At 40.7% G+C, this 25032-nt stretch overlaps 1 protein-coding gene across 5 annotated transcripts in view; it reads left to right on the top strand.

Moving 5' to 3' along the window:
* enox2 (ecto-NOX disulfide-thiol exchanger 2) overlaps positions 1 to 25032 on the top strand; it is a 158288-nt gene that overhangs the window by 14463 nt on the left and 118793 nt on the right. For 2 of the 5 annotated variants that reach the window (XM_049747891.2, XM_049747806.1), the window contains exon 2: positions 14304 to 14385. The exons of 1 other annotated variant lie outside the window; for it this stretch is intronic. In XM_049747891.2, the coding sequence (XP_049603848.1) occupies positions 14352 to 14385 (34 nt within the window). In that variant the 5' untranslated portion in view covers positions 14304 to 14351. Of the gene's footprint in view, positions 1 to 14303; positions 14399 to 25032 lie in introns of those variants that run through there. 2 more of the 5 variants (XM_049747624.2, XM_049747961.2) reach the window with 2 other exon arrangements.

The following is a 25032-nucleotide window of genomic DNA, read 5'->3' on the forward strand; positions in this document are numbered from 1 at the left end:
TAGAAGCTGATTGTCAAATACTAGATCCCTCCAGCCCAGTGCCTTCATCTTCGTGCAAGCGCAAATTGGTGGAACCCCACTCATTTGAATATTCTGCAGTGTAATATGGCAGTTCCAGTTACTAAAACAACAACCTTTATCGGAAAGAAAGAAAGAAACGCAAGTCAAAAGTCAATGCTTAAATCAATCTGGGATTTCAAAAGCTCTCCCTGATTCCCCTTTATCTTAATTTTTAAACACCTGGCAAGAAAGTTTGACAATGCTTTGAACTCTTGCAACATGGTTTTATCAAACTGTGCAGTACACTTCAGATCAGTGAGCTGGCGCAGATGCTTTTTTTACCCTCAGCATGATTTACTTTAGATGAGCTTGAGCGTGGATATGCTTTCAAAATCTTATGAATGCCTGCTATGTTGGCTCAGCTTGATGTATGCACACATGAGTTGTTTCAGGTGTCCACTAAATGTACACAGAGGGATGTGTGACGCGGATCATTTGATAATACAGCACATGGTGGGAAGAAATTGGTGAAGGCATGAAATTGTGATGGGCAAACATATTTGTGCAATGTTAAACCTTTACCAAGTGTCCTATAATAATATCTGGACATGGTGACATGCTTACGTCATGCCTTTCCACACCCTTTTTTTTTTCTCATGTTAGAGTAACAATTATTTCTTTAACTGTATTTACAAAAAAAACTTTTCCTCATAGTCGTAGTCACTCTGCTGTGTAAGAATTTAGTTGCCTCTTAATCTTGATTACCCTGCAACAGTTCTGTTCGCAGCAAAATGTAGTTTTACACAAATAATGGTTTTAAAATCGGCGACAAAGGTTGAACTGCAATTTATTGGGGGAACACTGAAACCCAAGCTCATCATCTGATCAGAGAATTACAATTACACAAATGTAGCAGATAAATTTGTTGTATAATTTCACACTTGAAGGGTCAGCAGCAATTATTTGTACACAAGCAAAGTTCATTTTGCATATTATGACTTGCTCAGATGCAGCCCTAACATCACAGAGCAAGACAACACGCACTCAAAACCAGCAAAAACTCGAGAACAGAAGAAATACAGTGATCCCTCGTTCATCGCGGAAGATGCATTCCAGAACCGCAATGCAATAAATGAAGATCCACCAAGTGGAAAGGGTATATGTATTATTTTGAAATTGTGGTCCTGTACACAACATTAAGGCTTCGTAAACCCTCTCCAATATTTTTACGCTACATAAACCTTTCCCATTCTCTTAATAATCTTTCTCACACTGTTCTGTGCATGTATTGTACCTTTACAGTAAATAAAAGAACAAACACGTGATATTGTCACATGTCCCCCCCGACTCCCTCTGCACCGGTTGGTGCTTCTTCCCTTGCGCGTGGCCTACTGACGCCTCCTGCGCTTGTACTCAGCCACATCCGCAGTGACGCAAATTGCTCAGAGGCATGCTCCGCCCCATCAGCGTGTATTTAAACGCCGTTCTCACATCACTTATAAACCCGCGAAATAGCAAATCCGCAATAGGTGACGCATGAAGTGGCGAGGGATCGCTGTACTTGGAAGTGGAATGTTCATCAAACTCGCAGGACAAGCTATTTGACAACTGACAGTCAGTCTGCTTATGCAATCAGTTTAGCAGTGGGGAGGATATTTTATTTATACCTCTGTCACCCTGTGACGATGATTTACAGTCCAAGACAAGTTGCCTTCAATTTCCAATGTGTTGCAATAACCAAGCCAAGTTGTGTCAAGTGCTGTGACCATCACCACCACTTGATTCCTGTTCAAGGGGATGAAAGTTTTCCTCTACATAAATTCACTGATTGGGTCAGTTGAAGTTAATCGCTTTTTTTCCTGAAGTTTGTTGAGGTTAGCAACCCCCTTTGAATCATTTCTTCATCTTTGTTGTTGCTTTTTGACGTCTATCAAGGAGTTAGAACTAAAAGCAAAATGTTTTTTTTTTTTTATGTATCTGCAGCGCAAATAACTTGGAAAAATCTTTGAGGTATGAAATAACAGTTTTCACACTGAATATAGTTCAGTAGATATAACCCAGTAAATATTACAGAATGTAAAATTTTTTCAAATGCAACTTGTATTTGAATTCAGAATGCTGTGCAATCCCGCCATGCATCAACACGGACGTAACGATGGGCGGGTGAGGTGAATACTAGCTTGTTCGAGTGGGTTCTGAATATGTTGTACACTGTGTTTGGCAGCTGGTGCACATTTTGTCCCAGAAGGTTGATGGGTTAAAAGCAGGGAAAGTTAGCCGTTTTCAGCCTGAATGATTGATAGCTAAATGGTGATGTGCACCCATTGCCAGCCAGTCAGCTAGTGAAGAAGTTGTTTGTTTGTCTGAAGTTGAATGTCTATGATGAAACCGTTTAAAAATTAAATTACATGCTTCGATGGTTCTATTATGGCCAATTGGTATAGATGCAGTCTCTTAAGACCAATTAATGACGATAATTCAACTGATATTGATACTTCTGAAAATTGAGTAAAGTTGACGTTCTTGTTTGTTTCCTTACCATATAATTATTCAGCAATAATTTCCTATGGGAAAGATTGTTTTTGAAAATGGCTGACCTTGGATTTTCTTCATTCCCCCCCCCCCAAAAAAAAAAAAACGAACTAAATAAAAGTTGGGTTGCTTGCCATTTCACTGCAGGGCTAATACATTGGCAGCAAAACCAGAAGCTCCGAGCCTTTGAGGAGTGGAAGCAAAAATTGCTGCTGGTAGTATCTGAGTGCGGCAACTTAAAATGCAAACAATGAAAATGTCACAATTTTGCTCTCATTTTTCAGCAGCAGTCCTTTCTATGGTGTTGGTAGCTAATTACAACACCTTCAGCGCTATCACTGCCTCCAGTCTCTTGTACTGATGATTAGATAGCGGCTTGACTCAGAGCACCTACACACACTCCAGCACTCACTCCAACACCAACACATGGGGGATCGCATGTATTTGAAATTTCAGATACTGTATATTTTTTAACACTGAGCTCATGTCGAATGCAAATCTTTGAGTATCTCGCTCTGTTGTAACCCATCATAAAGCCCGTTCGCGCCTGTACACATAATTTCCTTATGTTGCTTGTCTGCCATCACTTGTGAAATGCTTCTCCACATTTCCTCACATGTACAAGAAAGCCTTGCCTCTGCCTCTTTGAACTCGCTTCAACCCTCGCTCCATATAACATAACAATCGTACCAAAGTGTAGCATCTCCATTTGATGTTGTTTTACACTCAGTCTGCTTCTATTGCTTGTTCCTAAAGTTCAAGCACTATGACTGATGTGCCAACAATGAAAAGCAATGATACGTTAACAATTACTCACACGTTTGTCCAAATTAATGAAAGTTGTCTCACTTGACACATGATCTTTCAAGGGGAATTTCAATCTACACTCTGCTGTCTATTATTCTTGTACCCTCCAATTCGTACATATGAGCTGCTGCCTCCCCCGAAGTGCAATTTTTACTGATAATTGGGCCACGACATGCTTTGCAAGTACCTTAACTTTTTTTCTTTTTTTTTTTTTAATTGGGTCTGTTCAATCTAGTGACACGTTAATTCCAAACCAGCAACTTCATTACTGTTAAACACTTGCCGAAATGAAATATTGCTGCCTCCAAATGACATCCCCGTGCCACTAATGAGGGAAATGCCATCAGCGGCTAGAGCTCTTTGAGGCTTATAATTGCACAGTAGTTTACTGTGAACTTATAATAAGTTCAAATTCTAAACTGTCAAAATGAAAGAGCACATCATGAATTTGAACCATCAAAGAGAGAAAAGATCTAATTCAGAAACAATTTTCCTATAAGAAGCAGTGAAAGCGAAATAATGTGTGTGGGTGGGACCAAACTGTCGCCATAGTAAAACATTCATGGCAGTGTTAAAATAAAATAACCACAATAATAACTAAAAAAAGCTAGAAGCAATTGCTGGATGGGGGGTGGGGGGGTCAGGGTTGACTGACCACTAGATGTGAAACTTCATACCCCTAATTCACCGTTAGCATTTACACTGGCATCATACAGCTCTATTTGAGCCTTATAGTACCTCTGAAGTATTTAATATCCACATTCCTATGTATGTACTGTTAGTACAGAACAAAAAAAATGCAGATAAATTATTCAATGTTAAAGCGTGTGAAAAACAATCTTTGTTTGAATAATGACTGATGAATTATAAAAGCGTACCGTTAATGAGTTGTATTGCAGATGTGACTCGCCAGTTTTACACATATGCCGCAAAGCCCCGCAAATATTATTAGATATTACAGAAATTACATAGTCTCTCAGTCAAGATTCGGCGATATTTTTTCGACTTCCAACAACTTCGCCAACTTCTGCCAGACCTCAAGGAGTTAGAGTACATGAAAATATGTGCATTATTTATTAGCTAAGAGCTAAAGATGGGTTTTATTGAAAAAAAAAAAGAAAGTATGTGAATTAGCGAACTGTAAATCTTGAATTGCACATACGTACTTAAAATCAGAACTGCCACATGTAAAATCAAGTGATTTGTTCCTCTTTGTAGAACTTTAAAACGAGGAAACAACTTGAATTAGTCTTATTATTGTTACTGCTTTGAATGAGAGTTTGCTTACTTTGCCAAGCCATGTTATTTGGGGGAATTAGTATTTAGAACAAATTCAAGGAAAAAAGTAAAAGATACACAGAGTGAATGCTTTGGTACTCCAAACTCCAGAAACTCCAGCTGGAAATTAGGTTTCCACTGCACCTGCACATGCGGTAAAGCGGCTGGATTGTGGAAGAAGTATGAATCCCGATTATTTTAGTAATAATTGTAATCATGATTAGTCAAATGATTGTTTATTTTGTGGTACAAAACACAAAAATGTTTTAACATTTTTTCATAACGATGCAAAAGTACAGTATACATTAAAGAATAGCTTCCTTGTAATGATGTAACGTAGTGTACCGTATTTTCTGGACTATAAGGCGCACCTATAAACCTAAAATTTTCTCAAAAGCCAACAGTGCGCATTATAGTCCGGTGCGCCTTATGGACCAAATTCCTAAATTTAAAGTGGCCCGAAGCATTGTGTCCTGAAATCATTCATAAGTGGCCCGCTGAAGACTATAAATCATGAATCAAAAAGACTATGGATCATTATTTTGTGATTATAAAGTAATTTGTTGCGTATGAAGTTGAAATAAAAAAGATAAAATGGAGAATGATTTGATTTGGATTAAAAATCTGACATGATGCATTAATGGTGCGCCTTATAGTCCGGTGCGCCTTATATAAGGACAAAGTTTTAAAATGGGCCATTCATTGAGGGTGCGCCTTATAGTCCGGTGCGCCTTATAGTCCGGAAAATACGGTAATTATTGTAATTGTGATTGAATTTTGATTCATTGCATAGCCCTAACGTGTATATTACATTTCATGCTCATTCTCATCTTGTCCGCTCATGCCGTGAAACGACATCATCCTCATCTTGTCCGCTGCCGTGAAACGACAATGTTGACATATGACACGAGTCCCATTAGCTTTAGAATTTTAACTTCAAAACACCCGCGGCATAATCTCAATCAGCACTGCCGTCCAGCCAGTGCTGCATTGCAGTATTGAGGCCACAGTTGTATTGTCGGCAATTGATTCACTTGCATTTAGCAGGTCAAAATTCATTTGATATGTTGGCTGGACACACAGCGAATGTTCCAATGCGGAGCTGGTGGAGCCTGCTATTAGTTCGCTCCTCTGGGAGTCTGAAAATGACTTGCTGTCTTCACCGTAGGAACATCACGTTGCTGTCTTTCTCCAAACTCTCGGGCGCTCTGCTGCTTCTGGGCAGCCCCTGTATTAATTATTGTCCAAGATATAAATAGTCCAACAGTCTGGCAGTGCTAGGTGGTCTAATGTGCCCGTCCGGTGTCCTGTCCTCTGTATGGCTCGGTGCACTGGCAGCTCTTTGTCTCCACATTAACATTGGCCTCAGCAGATGGGCATGTGACCTGGCAACATCGCTTGTATGTTTTATTAAACCTCTTAATCCTAACCTGATCTGATGACAAACGTATCTAATATTCTTGTTCACCTTACCCCTTTTGTTTTTATGAAGTCAAAAGTACAGTCATACCAAAAAGAAAACCGGCATGAATTCAGCCTCAATTTAACTTGGCAAAAAATGTGCCTCCAAAGTAAAACAAAACATGATACGCTAATTACTTGTTGACAATTTTGCTCTACAAAGACTTTCGTGTTCTTTCTCTGTGTCAGTCGTGTGTCTTCCAAGGATAACTGTAGTTTTACAATTCACTGTGTACCAGTGTGACTTGACTGTACAATTAATCAAGGTCTTTGATTGGTTCCTCAGTCGGTGAGTACATCTGTATTAGTCTGTCCATCCTACTTATTTTTAAAGAGTAAGGCGGTGCACTTAGCAATGAGTCTTTGTATCAATCGCTCGCCCAACTAGAAGAGCATAATGGAGCTCTGCTGAATATCCCGCTTACCCCCCCCCCCCCCCCCCAGCTATTGTCACTGTGAGGCAACTCATGCAGAAGAACCTGTCTGCCTTAGATTTCATTATAGCACAAGTTTGATTTGTCTCAGAATTTTTTGCGAAGGTAAGGTGTGTCAGTCTTTAGCAAAACAACATACTGCTTATGAGTCTTTAAATTAGTTAGGGGTCATCTCTTTTATTGTCTATATTCATCAAATCCTGCCCCCAACCTGTCATGTCCATGCAAACTTGTAGCCGCCCTTCCAAAAAATTCCTAATAAACAAAAATAGATAAAAGAAGTCACTGGAAATTATGAGTAGAGCCCTGGGAGGTTTATCTGGGTTGGCAGGCCTGGGCTCCATCACCATGCTAATGGAGACTGCAGCTCATAGCAGATAAGAGCCCCCGAGACAAAGAAGCACTGCACCTCGACCACCTTTCACAACAATGGAATAAGGACTAATAATATTTGACAGTTTGCCCCAGTTTAATTTTACCTTTTGCCTACGAGTTAAAGTCTGTGCAACTAGCAGGGACACATCTTAGGAGGATTGAACGATGATAGGGTAAGCAAAGAACTTCATATTTAAATAAAATTAAAGCTCAAGGTCCTTTACTGCGGTTGTAGTTATGTCGCTTGATGTGAGCCAAAATTAGATATCGTGAGGCTTTGCAAGGTTTCAGAGTGTCTCGCAGTATACTGGCATCAACATGGATGCTTGTATGTGACTTTAGCAGCTTATTATCCTGAAGAATTTTTGTTTACGAAATGTACAACATTCCAATAATGCTTACAATAGTGGCAAGATATTGGCTATCTGCTGTAGGCAGGCTTGGATCACATGGTGTTTGAAGATGAGCCGTCCGGGCCGTCGCCTAGAATATAAAGTTAAGATTTATTCATTTAATCTCAGGTAGGATCAGTAATAATGTATATTTAACACAGGAGGGGACTAGAGTAGAAGTAGAGAATAGCGAGGCATCCTTTTTGCAGCAAATAATGATTTATAGAGCTGGTCCCAGGCTGAATACTTATCTGTCCAAATGGACTTGGCTCAGCCATCTTCAGTAGTTCTTCCTCTCTCCAGTATCTGAATTGCTCAATAGATCACAAGTGCATAAGCATTAAAAGAACAGGCCATTTGTGTTTGGACTGCAAGTGACAAACACGATTGCAGAAACAAAGAAGCGGTAAGAGAAGAACTCAACTGTACTGTATCTTTTTGTTTTTTTTTTGTTTTCCCTCTCCTTTTTAATGTCGTAGTGTTTGTGCTTGTCTTGCAATAAATTAACTCTGTCACAGTGGCCTGAGATAATAGCAAGAGGGAATTGCTGAGCCTGATGCTGTACTCTGGGAGCAGTACAAGTCATTTCGCTCCAGCAGACCACTTAATAGCTCTGGCTGATGTTGACAGAGTTTGAAAATCCATGCGTCAATTGTGCTAGAAGTACAGAAGTCTTTTTAGTGACTGCAGGACAAGGAAGCTAATAGTGCCAGCTCACTTGGCAAAGTTTGACCAACAATCTCTTAAACAATATGCTGTTGTGGACCTCCAACTGTCGTAGTACTGAGCACCTCATTTGACCTCATTGCAAGGACTAAGGCTTCGCTCACACTGTAGCTCAATTCTGATTGTTTTGCTGTTAAGTGACCTGTATCTGATTTTTTATTTTTTATTTTTAAAGACCGTCTGAACGGCTCAGTTCTGCTTTTTTATTTATTTAATTTTTTTCAAAATCCGCCCCTTTCATATATGGTCTTAGATCACATTTTCTGCAATGCCATTGTAGCCTTAACGTCCAGGTCTAATATATCTGACCTGGACATCGTCATGTGCCCTGCGCAGGAGGGCAGACAGACTGTTTGGGAGAGAGACTGAATGTTTTGGTCACAGATTTCTGTAGGAAAGACGAGATGGCTTAAGGCGGCATCGGCAGCATCGCCGCTGGTCGGCCATTTTCGAACAGTGGACTGCTCTGTTGCGCTGTGCTGTACCGTCAGTCAGAAGATTTACTCAAATACTTGTAACTTGCTGAATTCTTGACGGATTTACGAACAGATTGGTTTATTACAAATATTAGTACCCTGGCTATAATTCCAACTAGCACAGCTAGCTAACTGGCACACTCAACCCCTGTCACCTATGTCCAAAATGTAGTGTTAAATGTTTCAACATTACATTACATTAGTGATTGTCTTTGCGTTGCTATTTTTCCTTGTGTCCTACAATTTGCTGCCTTCCAGCTGAAGTCAGCTAGGCTCCAATACACTTGGAGCTATAATGAGGATACGCGGGATTGAGACTAGATGGATGGATTTTCTGAATGTTAACAAAATAATGAGTCATTACGTACCATTTTATTCCCTCAAAATTTTATCGTCACCCTTCGTGAGCAGACTTCACTTTTAAGCAGCTCATAGGGCTTTTCAGGGACGAAAGGGAAATGAGATCATTAGCTAAAGTCTGAGGATTCTGCTTTGAAGAGACTTGTGTGTTTCATGGCAGGGCTTTGCACTCTGGTCAGGTATTGGAGAGGTCACACAAGATTATCTAAATCATACCCACTGGTAACATGAGAATGTTACAGTTGAAGACAGTCTTTCAGACTTCCTTTTTTTGGATAGATCACCAATGAAAACGGGCTTGTCTGAAGGAGCAGTACTTCATTATGCATGTTGTATTGTCCCTCTCCTACCTGACTTAAGTACAAGTGACAGCAAAAACTGAGCCAGTCTGCAGCCATTTCTTTTGAATTTACTCTACAATCAAATAGTTAGCCCTAATTTAAAAGGTATTAATGGAAATTAATAGATATAATAGGTTTGACTTTTATGAGCTGGAGGAGGCTGATGGTAATTCTAATCACCTTTCAGACTCACCCTTTGTCTTATTTTGCCTAATGATCATTATACACATTAATGGCAACCGTTTAATTTTAATCCACTCTATAAAAACATAATATGACTCATCTAGTCAATACAGATAGCCATCCGAAAGTCATTTTTAAGAAATGCCCCTCCTCTCTGTACACATATAGAAAAATGAATTCCGCAATGTCTTTATCCATCCATCCATCCATCCATCCATCCATCTTCTTCCGCTTATCCGGGGTCGGGTCGCGGGGGCAACAGCTTCAGGAGGGACTCCCAGACTTCCCTCTCCCCAGCCACTTCATCCAGCTCATCCCGGGGGATCCCAAGGCGTTCCCAGGCCAGCTGAGAGACATAGTCTCTCCAGCGCGTCCTGGGTCGTCCCTGGGGTCTCCTACCGGTGGGACATGCCCGGAACACCTCCCCAGGGAGGCGTCCAGGAGGCATCCTGATAAGATGCCCGAGCCACCTCATCTGGCTCCTCTCAACGTGGAGGAGTAGCGACTCTACTCCGAGTCTCTCCCGGATGACCGAGCTTCTCACCCTATCTCTAAGGGAGAGCCCGGACATCCTGCGGAGAAAACTCATTTCGGCCGCTTGTATCCGAGATCTCGTTCTTTCGGTCACGACCCATAGCTCGTGACCATAGGTGAGGGTAGGAGCGTAAATCGACCGGTAAATTGAGAGCTTTGCCTTTTGGCTCAGCTCTCTCTTCACCACAACGGACCGGTACAGGGTCCGCATTACTGCCGACGCTGCACCGATCCGCCTGTCGATCTCACGCTCCATCCTCCCCTCACTCGTGAACAAGACTCCAAGATACTTGAACTCCTCCACTTGGGGCAGGATCTCATCCCCGATCCGGAGAGGGCATTCCACCCTTTTCCGATCGAGGACCATGGACTCGGATTTGGAGGTGCTGACCCTCATCCCGACCGCTTCACACTCGGCTGCGAACCGTTCCAGCGAGAGCTGTGTGTGGAGGCTAGTCCGACTATATCTAGTCGGAATCTTTCTGCCTCGCACACCAGCTCGGGCTCCTTTCCAGCCAGAGAGGTGACATTCCATGTCCCAAGAGCCAGCTTCTGCAGCCGGGGATCAGACCGCCAAGGTCCCCGCCTTTGGCTGCCGCCCAGCTCACATTGCACCCGACCCCTTCGGCCCCTCCCACAGGTGGTGAGCCCATGGGAAGGGGGACCCACGTTTCCATTTCGGGCTATGCCCGGCCGGGCCCCATGGGCAAAGGCCCGGCCACCAGACGCTCGCCTTCGAGCCCCGCCTCCAGGCCTGGCTCCAGAGGGAGGCCCCGGTGACCCGCGTCCGGGCGAGGGAAAACTAAGTCCATTTATATTACTCATCATAAGGGGCTTGTGAGCCGTGCTTTGTCTGGCCCCTCACCTAGGACCCGTTTGCCATGGGTGACCCTACCAGGGGCATGAAGCCCCCGACAACATGGCTCCTAGGATCATAGGGGCACGCAAACCCCTCCACCACGATAAGGTGACGACTCGCGGAGGGGGCAATGTCTTTATATACTAAATTATTGCGTGATCCACAATACGCTTTTCAGTGATAAATACTGATCAGGCTTACATTTCTTTCTGTGCGTTGGCCATAACTCCACCCCACTACATAAATAGCACATCTTTGCAGTGCAGTACACAACTGACCTTGTATGTGCAGTAAACAACAACCACTAGCAGTTTTAAATTCACTCCATGTTGTAATTTATATACATTGTAGTTTTAAAAACTCTTTGGCATCGTTCCACCTGCAATTACCTCTGTGGTTGTTGTTCATGGTAAGGAGACTCATTTTAACGGGGCAAAGTAGAGACTGTGGAGTATAACTGCAGCTTCAGATGCTCAGAGCAACAAAGAAAGCTACTAACTTTCGCATCTGTATCTAATTCTGTCATTTTAGCCTAAATTGCTCAATTGACAAATGATGACAAATCGACAAATGCTCAAATGACTAACCTCGATACTAACCTTGGTAACTCGGCAATGGAAAGGCTTTAAAGCGAGTATAACAGAGTAGCTATTGTGAAGTGGAAAAGCAACATGAGTGCTTGTTATCAAAAATGTGCAATGTATGCATTGGGTATTTTGTTATCCATGCAGTATGCACTTTGTGTCATCCATTACAATTTTTATCAAAAACTGTAGACGGTCTGAAAATAGTTTTTCTCAATATATTCTTATTTCAAGATAAGAAATGGAACTCTGTTCTTCCTCTAGCTATGTAAAATTGTTTTTGTGCTCAGCATTTTTCATCTGCGCTTACACGATGGAGAATGCACTCTTTGCCCCGACTCGGCCCCTCTGGCCTCCGTGTCCTTAATATGATATATTTGGAGTAACATTGTTTGTGACATGTTGCTTTCCAGTTGCCTGATTTACAATATCCTCTACTCTTAAATGGAGTAAAAAAGGAACTGAGAACATGTTGGTTCTGGTTTTAAGATCCATGTGTTGATCAGCTTACTATGTTGAATGCAAGGATGCGGGCATTTATGACAAACAAAGAAATGCACCTCGCAGGAACATGGCTGCTATTACTTTTACCTTCTGGCTTTATGCGCTACAACACAGATGCACTTTTCTGCACTGTTATGAGTATACAGAGTCAGACCTCGTTGGACAAGTTGCTTTGAGTTTGCCTCTTTTCACCACCTGCTAGATTTAAATCAAAACATTGGAGATGCACAATATTAGCTTTAATTTAAGAAGTTTCACAAATTAAAGATGACATGTATATACATTAGTATTGCATCCTTGTAGTTTGTTGGTCTTGCTGCCATATGATTTGTGTTCAGTAATTGGAAAAACTAGCTGCAAATACTCTGCACCTAACTACTGTTTTACCGTTCAGTACTAAATTGTCAGATTCCTGAAGAAAAAGCTGCTTTGCAAATTGCAACAATGGGCACAATGATGGATAGAACATGCGTCTTCAAACTGAAGCCTCCAAGCATATTTCTTCAGTCCATGAACGTTATTGACTATGTTTACATTACAACCAGTCTATGTCAAATAAATATGACATAGGGCAACTTGCTTGTCATGCATTTATATGGGGAATATGGTTGAGTAAAAACCGCTAGCTTTCTTATCTGTGGCCCAGCGTGGGAGATAAGGAACTTTCTCACAGAGATAAGTATGCAGGCTAAGTGAGCGCTTCTTTAAAGAATAGGTATACAAGAAGCTTAAACTGCGATGACTTCATGTGAAGTTGCTATGATTAATCCAAGGCCGTTTCTGGAGTTCTGCTGATCCTGCTGTGGAGACAGAAAGATGAACGGGGCTACTGGGGCCACTATGATAGGCTATCGTACTCCTCCATCATTTTAGGGGTTGCTTGACTCTGACAAGCCTCGTCGAACAGAGGGAGCGCTCCTCTAATCGCAGCAAGACATGGGTGTCTGGTCGCATTCCATTCGTCAAGATGAATAATGCACTCAAATGTTTGGGTAAATACACGCACACAAAAAATGAGGTTGGTATTACTGCACAAGAAAAAGCATCGTCATTTCCATCCTTTTATTCTAGGACAATTTATTTCAAGTTTGCAATACAGAAAATTTGCAAACAGATGGATTATGATTCAGCTATTAGTTTGGTCTATAACACGTCAGAAAATAGGCAAATATATGTATCGTTGTTTTTAATAATAAAAGCAGATATTTGCAAATGTGTTATTTTGATTACTACACAAAGACAAGCAGTTTGCTTTCGCGGAAGAGTAAAGACATTTAAGAATAGAAGGGATGCAATTACAAGCATTTTTCAGTCAAACATTGTCTCCAAGTCACCAAAAGAGTTGATTAGTTTGGTTATCGATCAGTTCACTAATCAATTATTTATTTTGTATCGCACAATTGATCAGTTAGCTATTATTATACCCACCCCGACTTCGAAGTCAGCTTGGGCTCTGGCTGCACTTGCTCAATGATCCAGTCAAAATTGAGTTCATTTTTCTACCTGTAAAACACTCCACAAATATGCATCTGGACAAAGCCGTCATCCAAGTACTCTTCCGTTGGCATATATCGGGGCTGCTGTCGGGCTGAAACTTCCTATGTCACAATTTGGGTTCATAGTTTCATAGTTTTAAATTTGATAGTTTTAACACAAATCTACACCGTTTCTTTTCAACATGCAGTAGATGCCATTACACAGTAAAAACAATATTTTGACATTAGCTATAGCATTGGCTGAACACAAAAGAGCGCAAAGGTGAGATTTTCAGCAAATATTAGAGAATAGTTCCTTCCCCAAATTTGCGAATGCCCGACTGTGAATACAGTTATGAGTAGCAGAACAGTTGGACCCACTTTTTTTTAACCCAGTTATATATTAAAAATACGCTTTTGGTTATGAGATAAAGCAGTGTGCAAATGACTCCTTCGGGAATGGTTTGAAATGTTTCAAAGGCGTAAAGAACCACCCAGTCATTATGTTACCGGCTGTGGGGCTGCTACAAGCATATTTCGGCGAGGTTCGGGGATAAGTGCGACCTTTTTAGTGGCCCTAAAGCTGTGGTGGCACAGTGTGACTGATGCAGATTATCATCACCGGAGAAAGCCAATTACTGCTGTCATCATGTTACCCTCTCGGTGGAATGAAATGCATTACAGTATTCTTGTGCCAGCGTTTTTGTGTTTTCCCTTCACTGATCCCCCTAGCTGGAGTGCTAATAGCGCTGTCAATGGGACCGTCAGAGGGTCGTGCTTCACGGAGGACTCGAGGAATTACATCCTCTTTTTGTCTTCTTTCGCTAGTCAAGACAAAGCTCTTTTATTGCGACACTCGAGCGTCCTTGGATGACTGCAGAGCGGACACACTGCCTTGCAGAGTGGCGATGTATGAGAATATCATTTCTGTTTTTTATGAAGCGAACAAACCACAGCTCATCAGAAGTTTGTTTTCTTTCAGAAACAGGCCAGAGAAGCTGAAATCAAACAAGACAGCTGTGGCCCAGCCATGCACAAAGACTACAGAGCGAGCAGAGTCACAAGTAAGAGGCTATGGTGCGTGTTTGTTCTCAGGGTTAGTTCTGCATGAAAACTGCAGCTTTTTCACGAGCGATGGGGGTGCCTTGTTGACATAGTGGGTATGCTGTGGTAAAATACACAGTGCTGTTCTGGTTTAACGCTGTCGTTAGCAAACTTTGCTACCGCCCACAGCTCGGGAAAAGGCTTAAATTGATTGCCTGTGTCTGGTCCAGACAACGTGGATCAGTGGTTGAGTGGTCGTCTCCCAATCCAGATGTAGGGTGTTTGATCCTCAACTGTTGTGACCATGTCCTTGAGCAAGATGCTGAACCCCCAGTTGCTTCCCATGGTGTGTCATCATTACGTGAATGAGGAAGCAGTGTTCAAGCACTTTGAGTACCAAAGGTAGACAAGCATTGTATAGGCGACAGCCTCTGATATTTCCGTTTAGGGGGAGTGGGGTGTCTCGTTGAAATAAAGAGTATAGCCTCTGTCACCATGACCACCCGAGCAGCGCTAGGGCATACAATAAAGTGTCGACTCCAACTTAGTACCTTGTCACTATATGTAGTCATTTTTCCAACCACTCTCAAGTCTATTTTTCAGAGAAATACAATGAGCATAAGATATCTTGGGACGTTTTTGTGTGTTATTGGGTACCAAGGCTCCCTCCAGAGTGAATGTTCACTCCTCCGCATCCAGACAGGATAGGAAATCTGCTTGTGCGAAGCCATATTTAGAAAAGGTCAGATAAAGAAATCTATTTGGGTGTTGAATTTCATACTGTACTGAATGGTAGGAAATCTGGAGACCCAATTAAATAAATAAATCTGCTTTTCTATAATTGTCCTCTTTCAAATCCACAGAACTTGGAGTTACAGGCTTTTCATTGGACGATTATGTTTTCACATTCTCTACAAAAACAATGTCTATCAAAAGCAATTCAAGTGACTACTAATGTACAGTAATTCTACATTTGATTTAATCGCATTATTGTTGTATGATGAAAACGATATACCTCCATATTCTGATTGCCCTACTGAATGTAGCTAATAATAGTTGGTTGCTAAACAACCAATGCCAATATTCTTAACGCTACAGTGCTCGACTTATCATCTTTTCATGGAACCGTTTTCGGGGCTCGTGGATTATTGTGGCAGGGCTCTGTGGTAGGGGAACACGTACTGTAATTTCCGTACTATAAGCCGCACCGGACTATAAGCCGCACCAGCTAAAATTCAGGGATATTTTAGTTTTTTTCTTACATAAGCCGCACTGGACTATAAGCCGCACGTGCACATGAGTTTTTTTTTACAAAGAAAGACAGTACACAGAAAGCCGTAAAAATCCATAAATACGCCGCGCCGCCATTTAAGCCTCAGGGTTCAAAGTAACCTTCTGAATAAAATGCATTAAAAGTTCACATTCATTACAACTTGTTTTTGATGAGCAAAATGTCAGAAGAATTGAATTTAAATGCTGATTGATTGGGTTTTAATACAATGCAAATGGTCCAAACAGTGCCACTGCTTTGTGTAATCTCTGAGTCACATGGCAGAGTAAGAGAAAGGGTTTAGAGCCCTTTGACGCAGGTCACCTAGCGTGCATTCCTACTAAAACTCATAATAGTCACAAGCAACACAGCCAGAATAAGCAGCAGCCATAGTAGTGTTTCAAAATAGTATTTTTGTTGTTGTTTTTTTCTTCAAGATACCGCACAACAGTGGTCCACAGCCTTTTTACGAGTGTGTAAAAGTGATCAAGTCATCACAAAAATCACCCAAAAAAAATCTTATATAAGCCGCACCTGACTATAAGCCGCAGGGTTCAAAATTTGGGAAAAAAGTCGCGGCTTATAGTCCGGAAATTACGGTACATTCTTTCTGTTGGGCAGTGATAATATGATAGTTAAGCTTACTTGACTGTTCAAAACTAGCAGAGGATAAGAACAGATTTTTTTGCAATTGAATCAATAGAAGAGAATGAATAAAGTGAGTGCAAATGTTTACGTGATCCTCTTTAGAAAAACGACAATGCAGTGCTTTATTTTTTCAGAAAAAACAAAGTAAAATGGTTTTAGAGTGTGTGACAGATAAAAAATAAAGTGAGAATAGATGCTTTAGAAGCGCCCTTTTTGTTGATCATTTCTAGATGACTGTCCTCTCACATAACTCTTACGCAGCACAATATGGTGGCGATAATGAGCGCTCAGTCTAATGCTTGGCCTTTTCTCCTCTCCTCCTCCCTGCTAGTCTGCTCGGCTCGCGCTCTTGTAGCCTTCTGCTTTCGTCTTGCTTTTATGTCACACACTTTCTCCGCTGTTTGCCTTCACCGGGTCAGGTTTAATTAGCCGCCTGTCAGGTTTCTCTCCTCTGCCGGTGAAGATTGAGGATTTTATATTCATTTCAGGTCAGTCTGTGTGAAGCTGTTGAGTGTCTTGCTGTATAAATTATTTCTTGAAGAATTGTTTGCACTTCAAATCCAATTGTTTGTTTATAAGCAATGATGGTTTTGTTTTTATTTTAATGTTGAGTAGAATACGTTTTCATGCATAGTTTTTTACGTTAGGATAGTTCTCGAGTTCTTCTTTGCATGCAGAATCATTCTTTCTCAGCAAAAAATAAAATAAAAGCAAATTGACCAATCAATTCATTTTTTCCAATTAATATTTTTTTGGACGGATGATAGAGTTTCTCCGAGTTTTCTTAACTCCAGTTCCCATGTCAGTATTGACAATGCTGTCCAGAAGAGTTGTTCCACAGCATGGGTGTGACTCAAAATCCCGTGTCTGTCTTCATGTTGTCTAAGTGGTGCACTCCATTTTGCATCCAGATGTGATCAATTAAATGATTGTAATGCCCATTCCAAACTTTTGTTTATCTCCACCAACAGAGTACCGTATTTTTCGGACAAAAGTCGCTCCGGAATATACGTGACATCAGCCATAAAATGCACAATAAAGTGAAAAAAAACATATATATATCGCTCCGGAGTACAAGTCGCATTTTAGGGGAAATTTATTCGACAAAATCCAACACCAAGAATAGACATGAACGAGCAACAACAGGCTAAACGATAGGTATGCTAACGTGACATAAACACAAGCGAGAAGCTGAGAACGGGCCTGATGTAACAATAATTGTTATTCAAATAACTGTAACATAAATAACACCTTGATCAAACCATCTGTGTCACTCCAAATCATTAAAGCCATCGATCGAGTTGGTCCTCCTTTATGTAAACAAGTCCGACGTCAGCGGCGCGTTGCAGTGCAGAATTTTCTACAGGCCCATTTAACAATATATAAACTATGTATGAAATAACAATAATATAAACAACAATTTTATCGAACCATCCGTGTCTCTCCAAATCAATAAGTCCATCAAAATCTTCGTCTTCCGTGTCACTTGAAAAACAAACAAACAAAAAAAATAAAACAGCTGTTGACGCCGGAAAGGCTACGTGCGCCGCGAACGTCAGACTAGATATATCAAATAAATGTAATATAAACAACAATTTTATCGAACCATCTATGTCCCTCCAAATCAACAAATTCTTCAGAATCTTCGTCTTCCGTTTCACTTAAAAAAAACAAAAAAAACAGCTGTTGACACCGGAACTATGTGCGCTGTTGACGTCAGACTAGGTATATTAAATAAATGTAATATAAACAACAATTTTAACGAACCGTCACTCCAAATCATTAAATCCACCGGAATATTCATCCTTTATGTAAAAAAAAAAAACAAAACAACAACAAAAAAAAAAACAGCTGTCGATTCCGGACTACGTGCGCGCTGACGTCAGCCTCGTTGTCAGTTGGCGGCTACATTTATTCCACAGATCTACGTATATAACTATATTGTAGCGTTACCAAAGTACCAGGCAAGACATGGGTTTGATAACCGGCTCTTTATTTCACAAATCAAGAGCGCAACATGTGAGCCAACACATGCAAGTGCCCTGGATTGCTCTTTCCGACCCCCCCTCGCTGCCTTCATGGCCTCCCTAGAAAATCGGAAACTACTGAAGTCTAACATTATACACGTTGCTACTCTAAATAAACTATATATCAAATAACTATAACATAAATAACAAGTTTATCGAATAATCTGTGTCACTCCAAATCATTAAATCTCCCGACTTCGGAAGACAGTGAATGGAACTCATTGTCAGTGAGGCTCCAATTATTCCACAGCCATAGTGCGCCCTCATGCGGTTCAAAATGAAAATAACATGTGAAGTGATCAACTATACTAGTGAGTAAAGTGTTAATGATCAAGTAAAAATTTGTGAAAAATTCACATATAAGTCGCTCCTGAGTATAAGTCGCCCCCCCACCCAAAGTATGAAAAAAATGCGACTTATAGTGCGAAAAATACGGTAGTTTTGCATGTTCAATGATGAACAATACTGCATTCCTTTGATGCCAGACAAACATCTTCTACCCTTTATTTACATAAATAAATCAGGATGATGGATTAATGCCAGATCATTCAAATGCAAATGATCTAATATGATTTTATCACGATGCTGATGGAAAGAAATGAGAAGTTTTTATTCATAAAAGAAAAAAAAATGCTCTCGTGGGACAAAAAAAAAGATTCAAACGTGCTTTGTAAGTCATGAAATAGCAGCAAGGAAGGGAATTGGGCTTGGGTATTGTTACAAATGTGCTGTGCGCTTCTGACTTAGACGTATTAAAAGAGGCTACTTATTGATTCAGAACAACATACAAGTGAACATCCAGCAGTGATTGTGACTAACATACTGTATAATGCTGCATATTTTAAAGTGACCAACGAAAGACTACTGATTGTTTGAAAGCTGAAAGAAGTGTAGACGCTTGCATGTAGCACTCTGTGTATTATTGTAATTATTAGAAAAAGGCTTCTTGGCTACATATATCTATATATCTATATATATCTATATATCTACATAGATATCTTTATATATCTATCTCTCTCTCTCTCTCTCTCTATATATATATATATATATATATATATATATATATACAAATATATACTATATATATATATATATATATATATATATATATATATGTGTGTGTGTGTGTGTGTGTGTGTGTGTGTGTGTGTGTGTGTGTGTGTGTGTGTGTGTGTGTGTTTCATATGTGTATGTACGTATATATATGTATACATGCATATATATTTTTTTTTCATAGTGTCAAGATAAGTTCTCTGCTTAAGTGCAGTGCACTTGTTTACTAATTGTTACATGAAACTAAAAGAAGAGATAAAGCCACTGATGTTTCCATCATTGCCGTAATCTATCTGAGTTACTAACTTGTTTATGCTACACTACCAAAAACAAATCTAGTTGAAGTTGTATGAACTGGCTTTCATATTAATTCACGTAAGCAGAGTAATAAACGGCTGGATGGTTCATCAAGGTTGAATGACGTGGACAGCGTGACTGTTAAGGGTGATTCCTATTTCCATTTTTTGCCAATGTGAAAATATTTAAAATATGAACGCCCACCAGCCTTTGGGAATGGATTGGCACAACTACTTTGTACATAGCCAAATCAAACAGCTGCATGTTGTTTGTTTTGCAACATTTGCATACAACTTGATAATAGAGTGACCAAAGAAAAACTTATCCATGAAGCAGTAGTGGGGCAGTACTGTACATATCTTTGGCTGTGACTGCTGAGGCAGCAAGGGGGTTATCGGTTGTTTTGCACTCTTGTTTGAGAGCCATTTGCATCAATATTCAGGCTGAGGGGCAAACTCTCTAGGAAGCGATGGCCTCCTTTTAAGCTTTTGCATAATCCAGTTGCCAGAACAGATGCCGCTGTCACCAAAGACTTGGAATATCTGCCCAGTCTTTAAGGTCTCCCCAAAAAAGTGTGGCAATAATGGTGCCCCCGCTCAAAATACATTAGCTCCAGTTACTTTTTATGGCGCCTTGTTACTGCGCCACAACTCGTTAAATTTCTCCAAGCGCGCCGGACACTCCAAAGTCTGTTTAATGAGATGTGACTTAAGCCAGGGAGTCACCTCAACCTTTTCTCTGTCTGGATGAGCTTCTGTTCGCCATCCGTCAATATGCGGGGAACACGAAGAGGCATGGGGTAGGAATTACATAAGTAAGGGTTTAGGATGATAGAGGTCAAAATGGAACAGATGTGCATTTCTGCATGGCTTTGAGCGGAACAAATGTCATTTTTTACTCCAGTAACAAACAGCAGGCATTGATCTGAAAATGGACAACAAAAAATACTATTACAGTCTGTTTAAAATGAACGGAAACTTTCAAAATACTCCGACCCTCAGCCCCCCCCCCCCCCCCCCCCCCCCCCCCCCCCCGCTTTCTTACACTGGCAATGGCATTATGATACAGCACTCCACACTCACTCGTGATTTGGCAAAGGACTCCTTAAAGGGCAGAGGGGAAAAACATCTTGGAGAAAAGGAAAAATCAAAGTACGTCCTAGTTAAGAAACAGAATTACCCTTGACTCGTCTCATGTAAAAATTGCAGCACGACACTCACAGATGAGGCCGCGCTTCCATGTAATATGCAGTAATTCGATCTGAATTATTCATTCTGTCAGCATTCCCCTTTAAGGCAACAAATGGGTTAAGCACCAGATGAGATCCAACTGGGTCAACTGTATGTCTCTGCTTTAATGTGTAATGTACAGTGCGTTGGCCCTCTCATCTGCTCACAAGTTCAAATGTACAAAATGTAAGCTACCCACTTTTGGAAACTCTAATAGAATGAAACAACTTAGCCTTCGATGATACATTGCAGAGGCGAGGTGTAAAGGGAAGGCTTTGGTAAAGCAGTCCACCTCATGCGTCATGCTTTGTTAACGCTCATAAAAGTGGTAACAATAATGTAAGGCCACATCACATTGAGTCGCAAGAATGTGCACTGCGGGGTAGGATGCGGGAAGTCACTGTAGCAGTATGGCACAAGCTTACCGATATGTTGTGATGGTAGCTAAGCGACCCAACAGTAAGTAGCCTGGTGCCTTTTTGAGTAGACTTTTTTTAGTAGACTAACCCTAACTGGCCAATAACTGTATTTGTTCTTATTACAGGGGAAAGCATGGCTTTGTTTATAATACCGAGGAGCAAGGGTGGTAGACAGAGAGAAGCATGTGTAACTCTGCTATATTTTATTTTTATTTTTAAAAGTGCTGAAACCACACACTCCTGTCCATGGCTATGCTTCTGTACCACTTTACCACACTACATTTGTCTTTTTTCCTAGAGTTGGGGACACTACGTTCATAAGTTGTGTTTTTTCAATCTACTACTACACTAAAGTCACTTGATGTCGTCACTCTGAAATCACTCGGGCATCATTTATCCTATTGAATGCACCGGGATATCGTCACGGCGCGATGCCACCCAAATTGAACATTTACGATTTGTGCTCCGCCTGCCAAATCATGCGCTGCCGTCCTCTGCAGCACGGCACAGTGTTGTTGCACCATGGCAGCACATGCGCAATGAATGTGTTGGTCAACAGCGTATTGCGCAGTGCTAAGTGCAGTATGAAAAGACCGTTCATGTTAAAGGCAAACTGCAGAAGGAATGTGCCTTGGGGATGAGGCGTTTCTCATAATGCAATACATTTTTTCTTTTTACTAATATTGTTGACACTTTACCAACGTCCCTAAAAGCTCACATTTTGGAAACTTTTGATTGCAAAATAGTCTATCCCCCAGTTTTCTGCTTCAAAATGTAGCATGAGAGCCATGATTTTTCCTGTGTGGAAGGCAATACCTGAAACACGGCATTCCAAACTGAATACATTGGCCTTGTAGTATTTTATACAATACACAAAAGGAGTGAGCTACCGTAATTTGCTGATTGCAGGAATTCTGCTTTGCTGGGTTCTGTGTGAAAGTGAAAGGCAGATAAATGTTAAATCCTCTGTTACGACTGTAATGTGACCCTTCTATTAGAGCTCTATAAAAGAGATTCTACTTATAGCCCAAATTGTACAGAGTGTCCTTTGTCACAGTAAAATTCAATTTCCTGTTCTGATTCATTTCTTTTTTTCCCCCCCCCAATAAGTGTGGAGTAAAAGGACACAAGTTCTTTTTTTCTTTTGGTCAAAATACACAAAGGATGAACACTGAGCACACTGAGCACACAAATCGCTTGATCAGGGTGAGCAAACGCGGCTTTCATTTCCATGACGACCGAGGGCATGCAACCAAGCAAATGGCTACGCAACGTTGCTTACCTGGCTGGCGTCTTTATTGCTCTATTTTGCAGATTTAGCGGCGCATATTTTTCTTTCCTTTTTTTAAAGCGAGCAAGAGCAAGACAGCTAGCCGGTTTTATTGGATACTTGTAGAGCTCCCTCTAAAAACAGTTTTCAAAGCCACCACTGCAGTCAGAAGCAAATACTGGTAACCCAATAATTTCACTGGAATTTGCAGAATTGAAGTCAATTTTCTATAATATGTACCCTGTGGTTCGTTGCAGCTATATTTTTCACAAATAGTTTTTTCCATTCCCAAATGTGTGACTTAAGTGTTTGAATTCTGAAGTTTCACTTTAATCTTTACAATATATCACACAATTTACTGCTGCTTTTTTGTTTTTATTTTTGTATATAGCCAGAATGACGTATCCACCCCACTTTCAAGTCAAGCATTTTGGTTAAAAAAAAAAAAAAGAAGCATTGTATGGGGTGGGGTGTGTAACCACTCCCAGCACCCTCAGATGCACCTAAAAGCAAGCTTTAATCTTCTGAGTCAAATTAGCGTTCTGTTGGACTGCTTTTGCTACACTTAACAGGCCGCACAGAAGCGGTGTTGTCAAAAAAAAAAACAAAAAAAAAAACCCAGACATCATTCCCGAGGGTGCCTGGAATTGAATGAGTGCACGCACGGGCTGTTAGTCATTACTGCCGGCTGACAAGGGTAATTGAATTTTTGTTTCCCCTGAAAAACAGTCAGTTTATTTATGACATGTTTTTTTTCTGATTAAAACATGCACCAGCAATTGTTGGCTTTGCTCCCCCCCCCCCCTTGTCACACAGATATAGTGGATGCTACATAATCAAATTCCCCAAAAATGGTACAAGTTGCATTAACAACCAATTGTCCAGGATAATATTCACAATCGTCAGCAAATCCCATCGTGTACACACTATGGCATTTTTGTTTTTTTAAATACTTCCATCATTTAAATTTAATGCGGTAATAATGTATGATGGAAGTTTGAACCTGAAAGTAATTTATGTGCTTAATTTCTAACGGGAAAAACTTTTTTAAATTTGAACAAGTGGACCCTGACTTGACTGGGTTCCATTTGGGAGGATCCACAACATGTACAGCATGTTCCATGTTTTCCTTCCCTCCCCTCAGTTAATCCAATTAAGGCAGCACATTAGGCAAAGATATTTCAAAAGTCTATGATGTCGTCCAAATGTGTCAGATGTGGTCCTCATTGGGGTTAGACATTGTTTGAATTTGTAGGATTCTGGTTCTGATTTCGGGTCTGATTCCGGGTCTGATTCCAGGTTTGATTCCGGTTCTTCAATTCGATTCCGCTTCCTAACGTTTCTCGATTCCAACTCTCAAACTCAAAAAAAGTTATTTTTACCGGTTCCACTTGATTCCCAGTTCTCAATGCCCAACAACATTTTCTTTAAATCAGCCTATCCTGTGTGTGTGTGCGTGTGTGTGTGTGTGCGTGTGTGTGTGTGTGTGTGTGTGTGTGTGTGTGTGTGTGTGTGTGTGTGTGTGTGTGTGTGTGTGTGAGTGCGTGTGAGCACGTGTGTGTGTGTTAAAAAGTGTGTAGTTCATATGAGATATTTGTATTTGATAAGATGTCTGGGAGGCACGACTGAGGGGGTTAACTTTGCCGTCTTCAGCAAGGGCAGATTGTTGGTTTGACCCACTCTTCCCCTTAGATTTTTTTCAAAATATCCTTATAGATCGCGCTTAACCTGCTGCTGGCGTTTTGTGAATATCAACTTTACTGCTGTGGAACTGAAAGGCAAACTTTTTTTATTTTACCCATCGCAAGGTGGGAAATATGATGAATTCCATGACTGGTTGACTTCAAAGACCTGAATTGTATTCATTCCTTATACAAAATGAATCAATTGTTTCTAAGCTCATTCTCTCATCATCATTAAATCTGTATACTTGGACAGACATACTACTCTATACTATTGAGCCCAATGCACTAAGCATTGAGTCTATGATTTTCTCTTTGTCAAACATGGGGAAGATCTATCCTGTCAAAGCACAGAGGCTTGAGGTAACTTTTTTTTCTTTGTCTTCATTGCAATCTCCAGCCTATTTTCCTCACCGTTTAACCGGCGATCACTTGGGGGGGAGAAACACATTGTGTTTGCCAAGCACATTTCATGATTTGTTTGAGAAACAATACTTTTGCAAAGTGCGGGCTCTTTTCCGCTTTGGAGGGAGTTGTGGAAAATGCGACAGTATTCTGGCCTTCAGCAAAAGTGTATATTTACCTTGGAAATGAGTGTCTAGCAAATGTGGTAGAAGACCTTTTGGTCTGGCAGCGGGCAGAATAATTTGATTCTCAGTTTGACCAAGGTTTTTGACTTGAACTATGCAACCTGCATTTGTACATTAATATTTATATGATTTTTCCTTTCTGTGTGTGGTGTGTGTGTTTTAGGCACTGTCCTTGAGTTTGG

The sequence above is a fragment of the Syngnathus scovelli genome, chromosome 1, assembly GCF_024217435.2.
Source record: "Syngnathus scovelli strain Florida chromosome 1, RoL_Ssco_1.2, whole genome shotgun sequence".
In the NCBI taxonomy this organism is placed as follows: Eukaryota; Metazoa; Chordata; class Actinopteri; order Syngnathiformes; family Syngnathidae; genus Syngnathus; species Syngnathus scovelli.